At 45.8% G+C, this 5,291-nt stretch overlaps 1 protein-coding gene across 1 annotated transcript in view; it reads left to right on the top strand.

Annotated features, from left to right (window-relative positions):
* Nucleotides 1-5,291, top strand: part of CASQ1 (calsequestrin 1) — a 49,212-nt gene that overhangs the window by 40,034 nt on the left and 3,887 nt on the right. The window contains 3 exon segments of the mRNA XM_018573062.1: nucleotides 386-463; nucleotides 1,867-1,967; nucleotides 2,334-2,408. Of these exon segments, the coding sequence (XP_018428564.1) occupies nucleotides 386-463; nucleotides 1,867-1,967; nucleotides 2,334-2,408 (254 nt within the window).

Below are 5,291 nucleotides of genomic sequence, written 5' to 3'. Positions count from 1 at the left end.
AAATCAAATAAATAAATTAATAAATAAAAAATACAAATTTGATATATATTTTTTAACTATATATATTTAAGCTTCAATTAAACATGAAATACATGACAAAGGATTCCCAGAGTACTGCAGGTTATCCAAAGAGACAGCACAGCGGGTGCTGCTTGCCTTGAGGCTGCCACTGTCTGATTGAAACCTATTATGAGTCAGAAAAGGGGGAGGACTCGCTGGCAGGGGGGAGGAGTCACTCGTTCATTCACTTGAGGTTTCGAGAAAACAAATATTCTTTTCAGTCATGACCTTAATTAATGATATTGTGGCCAACGAAACCCCCCGACTTGCTGAAGACCCCTCAGGTGTGTGTGTGAGATCCTCTGAAGTCAGGGCATTTTGTAAGCATATTCTTCTTATTTCTTACAGGAAGACGACTTGAACGGAATCCACATTGTTGCCTTCGCAGAAGAGGATGACCCCGGTAATGTTTTTGGTTCTGGAACTAACTAAATTGTTACAACTAAATGAAAAATTGAGGTGCTTCTGATTTCCTCATGAGAACCTTCTGTCCAGCTCTTACCTCCTCTTGACCTGTGTCCTTCTTCTGACTAGCTTCTGACATCCCCGGAGCTCCTGCTGTCCAGCTCTCACCTCTTCCTGACCTGTTGCCTCTTTCTGACTAGCTTCTGACATCCCCGGAGATGTCAGAAGCTATTCTGACCAGCTCTTACCTCCTTGTGGCCTCCTGACTACCTTCTGACATCCCCGGATCTCCTTCTGTCCAGCTTTTACTTCCTTTTGACCTGTGTCCTCCTTCTGACTACCTTCTGCCATCCCTGGAGCTCCTTCTGTCCAGCTTTTACTTCCTCCTGACCTGTGGCCTTCCTCTGACTACCTTCTGACATCCCTGGAGCTCCTTCTGTCCAGCTTTTACTTCCTCCTTACCTGTGGCCTTCCTCTGACTACCTTCTGACATCCCCGGATCTCCTTCTGTCCAGCTTTTACTTCCTCCTTACCTGTGGCCTTCCTCTGACTACCTTCTGATATCCCCGGAGCTCCTTCTGTCCAGCTCTTACCTCCTCTTGACCTGTGTCCTTCTTCTGACTAGCTTCTGACATCCCCGGAGCTCCTTCTGTCCAGCTCTTACCTTTTTCTGACCTGTTGCCTCCTTCTGACTACCTTCTGACATCCCCGGAGATCATTCTGACCAGCTCTTACCTCTTCCTGGCCTGTTGCCTCCTTCTGACTACCTTCTGACATCCCCGGAGATCATTCTGACCAGCTCTTACCTCCTTGTGGCCTCCTTCTGACTACCTTCTGACATCCCCGGATCTCCTTCTGTCCAGCTTTTACTTCCTCCTGACCTGTGGCCTTCCTCTAACTACCTTCTGATATCCCCAGAGCTCCTTCTGACCAGCATTTACCTCCTCTTGACCTGTGGGCTTCTTCTGACTACCTTCTGAGATCCCCTGAGCTCCTTCTGACTTGCTCTTCCTCCTCCTGACATGTGACTTTGTTCGGAATACTTTCTGACATCCCCGAATATCCTGATTTTACATCTTCCTGACCTGTGGCCTCCTTCTGACTCTCCTATGATCTGCTTCAGACCACATCCTCACCTGCTCCCAGCCTGGTTCTGAGCTCCTTCTGACTTGCTTTGGACCTGCTTCCCCTCACTTCGGAGAGATTTAACCTCCCTTCCAATTGTGTCTCCGGAACAGGAAGTGGAGTCTACCCAACCAGGACACATACACAAAACCCAAGTTATAAGCCTTCCCTGTCCTAGTTAAAACCAAAAAGAAACTTTTTGGCCTTGAGGTGCATGTTAAGTTCCTCATAGGTGAAGGACGTTGTAGTCTAACCGATGGGTCTTTTTTGAAACAGATGGTTATGAATTCTTGGAGATCATCAAGGAGGTCGCAGAGGACAACACCAACAACCCCGACCTCAGCATCATCTGGATTGACCCCGAGGACTTCCCACTGGTAAGAATGCAAAATTAGGAACCAATATTTATGAGGCTCTTCATAGAAATTGTTCATGGGGCCGGTGACACGGCATAGACAAGAGTTCTTACTTGCTCGCACAAGCGAGCGGGGGGTGCCTCCTCCTTCTGGAGACTGGCGAAGGCTCCTAGGCAAGGGGGGGCGACAAAGGCTCCATTCTAGTAGAACCTACGGGAAGGACAACACAACCGTGGCGTTCGGTTGACAATAGCTGGACGTCGTGTCCCCAGCGGGTTTTTTTTTGGCAGGCTCTGCGTCCTCTCGGAGTGTGGGAATGGCAAGCGAGGGAGACGTGAGTGAAATTTGTGCACCGTTTAATGAATTCCCCTTTTCTTTCCCTTTCAGCTGATCCCCTACTGGGAAGAGAAGTTCGGCATTGACCTGTCCCGCCCTCATATCGGCGTGGTGAATGTGTCTGATGTAAGTAAGAACAGGGTGCGCTGGCGTCTGTGGTGGCACTGCCAGGTTTTTTTAAAATGACATGACTACAGGCTGACACCCGGAGCCGCTCTGGTGGTCCTTGGTACACTGTAGTTCATAGTGACAATTTCCCTAAAATAATTCCCATAATGTTTATATTTTTAATTCCTTACCTAATTTTTTTTAAATCTTTAATTCCTTACCTAATTTTTTGACTCTATAATTCCTTACCTAATTTTTTTTAATCTTTAATTCCTTACCCACATTTTTTAAAAATCTTTTAGTTCCTTACCTACATTTTAAATCTTTAATTCTTACCTAATTTTTTAAATCTTTAATTCCTTACCTAAATTTTTTTAAATCTTTTAATTCCTTACCTACATTTTTTAAATCTTTAATTCCTTACCTAATTTTTAAAAATCTTTTCATTCCTTACCTAATTTTTTTGAATCTTTAATTCCTTACCTAATTTTTTTAATATGTAATTCCTTACCTAAATGTTTTAAAAGCTTGATTTCCTTACCTAATATTTTGAATCTTTAATTCCTTACTTAATTTTTTTAATCTTTTAATTCCTTACTTAAATTTTTTAAAATCTTTAATTTCTTACCTAATTTTGGAATCTTTGATTCTTTACCTAATTTTTTAAAATCTTTAATTCCTTACCTAATTTTTTTAAATCTTTTAATTCCTTACCTAATTTTTTTAATCTTTTAATTCCTTACCTAATTTTGTAAAAATCTTTTAATTCCTTACCTAAATGTTTTTAAAATCTCTAATTCCTTACCTAAATCTTTCGTATGCTGTTATGCATCTTTTGGAGCTGGGGAACAGCCCGTTGTATCAGCATGAACGTAAGGCTCCGGGCAGCAACTCCGTTGACCTCTCACCAAGAGAAAAGAGACAGAGAAAGGAATTTTCTTACATAAGCCTAACTGTGTCCAGTTCTCTTAATGGAGATAGTCCGCCCAAACTTGATAGTCCGCCCAAACTTGATAGTCCGCCCAAACTTGATAGTCCGCCCTCCTTACCTAATTTTTTTAATCTTTTAATTCCTTACCTAATTTTGTAAAAATCTTTTAATTCCTTACCTAAATGTTTTTAAAATCTCTAATTCCTTACCTAAATCTTTCGTATGCTGTTATGCATCTTTTGGAGCTGGGGAACAGCCCGTTGTATCAGCATGAACGTAAGGCTCCGGGCAGCAACTCCGTTGACCTCTCACCAAGAGAAAAGAGACAGAGAAAGGAATTTTCTTACATAAGCCTAACTGTGTCCAGTTCTCTTAATGGAGATAGTCCGCCCAAACTTGATAGTCCGCCCAAACTTGATAGTCCGCCCAAACTTGATAGTCCGCCCAAACTTGCCATTTCAGTAATGGTTTATTGGGAATTCGGTGCAACCACCCTCTAACATCCCCACCTTGAAGCCAAGATCTCACAGCTCTTCACTGTGCGAACAACATTCGCTACGCTGCATGACCACTAGATGGAGCTGAAGAGCATCGGAATTCCTATGCTCTTGGGCTCCACCTAGTGGCCATGCAATGCAGTGAACCTTGTTCGCACAGTTTACAATTCAGTCTCTAAAGTGTTGCAGGGCAAATGGTCCCGAAGTGAAGGAGTTTTGGGCAGACAGAACCTTTTAGCGTGGACCTTTCAGTACCTTTACATGAAAACATTCCTGACAAGTCACAATATACAGCAACGGTACCATATTTGGATAAAGTTCCACCTTTTATCAATAAAAAGGCCACCCATGAGCTCCTATCAGTATCTTTGCCTAGGTTGAGATGATGTCATCAGCAGGAAGCATTTCCTCAGTCCCCCCTCCCCCAGTGATCAGTCTGCTGCAGGCAGGAGGAAGCATATGCTCAGTCTCCCCTCCCCCAGTGATCAGTCTGCTGCAGGCAGGAGGAAGCATTTCCTCAGTCTCCCCTCCCCCAGTGATCACACTGCAACATTGTAACTTTGCAACGAGCGACTTAGTAAGAGCTTGTGCCAAGATCTGACCAGGCACCAGGATTGACTCCTGCGTCATCTCGGAGTCCAGGAAGTAGAGGGTGACCCTGGGTGATGCCTGAACAAACATGGCGTTCCCCTTCAAAAAAACACATGGAAGCATTGTCAGGGGGAGTCATGTGATCTCTGAGACTGGTTGACGAATACCTGGAAGTGTTACTCTGATACATTACCTAGAATGCTGCACTTGACGTAGAGCAGTGGCGTAACAATCGCCATAGCGACCCATGCGGCCGCTATGGGGCCCGGGCACAGTGGGGCCCCGCCAGGGCATCCCTCTGATGCCGTGTGGGCCGCCTGGGTCGCTATGGCATGTAAGGGTGCTGGCTGTCACTGACACAGCTCATCAGCGGCGTTTCCCCTCACAGCCGCTGAGGGTTAGTCAGTGACAGCCAGCAGCTACGGCAGAAGAGGCCGGCGTTCGCAGTAAAGGAGGAGGCGGGCCTCCTTTTACATCACTGGCCAGCGACCTGTCGATAGAAGAGGAGGCGGGGCCCGGGGACGGAAGAGGAGGCGGGGCCCCGGCGACCACGGAGGTAGACAGCGCTGACAGGTAAGAGGTGTGCAGCCCATCTGAGACCCTGCAGAACCCACTACAGAGAGTCTATGGCGGGCTCTGCAAGTGGCATAACTAGCAATCACGGGGCCCCATACAAAATTTTGCTCTGGGGCCCTGTGATTTCTAGTTACGCCCCTGACGTAGAGGAACACATCTGATGACGCACCTGACGAAGAACGTTTCTGACGTTGGTGAATCATCTACTGGAGAAGGGTCACCATGACCAATCCTCATCGATTGCTCCCGGTCTCCTAGCCAGAGCGACGTGACACTCCTTTCCCGTTCTTGTCGTGTTCCCCGCGT

This window comes from Nanorana parkeri, unplaced genomic scaffold, assembly GCF_000935625.1.
Source record: "Nanorana parkeri isolate BGI_ZX_2015 unplaced genomic scaffold, ASM93562v1 scaffold2219, whole genome shotgun sequence".
In the NCBI taxonomy this organism is placed as follows: Eukaryota; Metazoa; Chordata; class Amphibia; order Anura; family Dicroglossidae; genus Nanorana; species Nanorana parkeri.
Note: the sequence above shows the minus strand (reverse complement) of the source record. Positions and strands in the feature narration are given on the sequence as shown.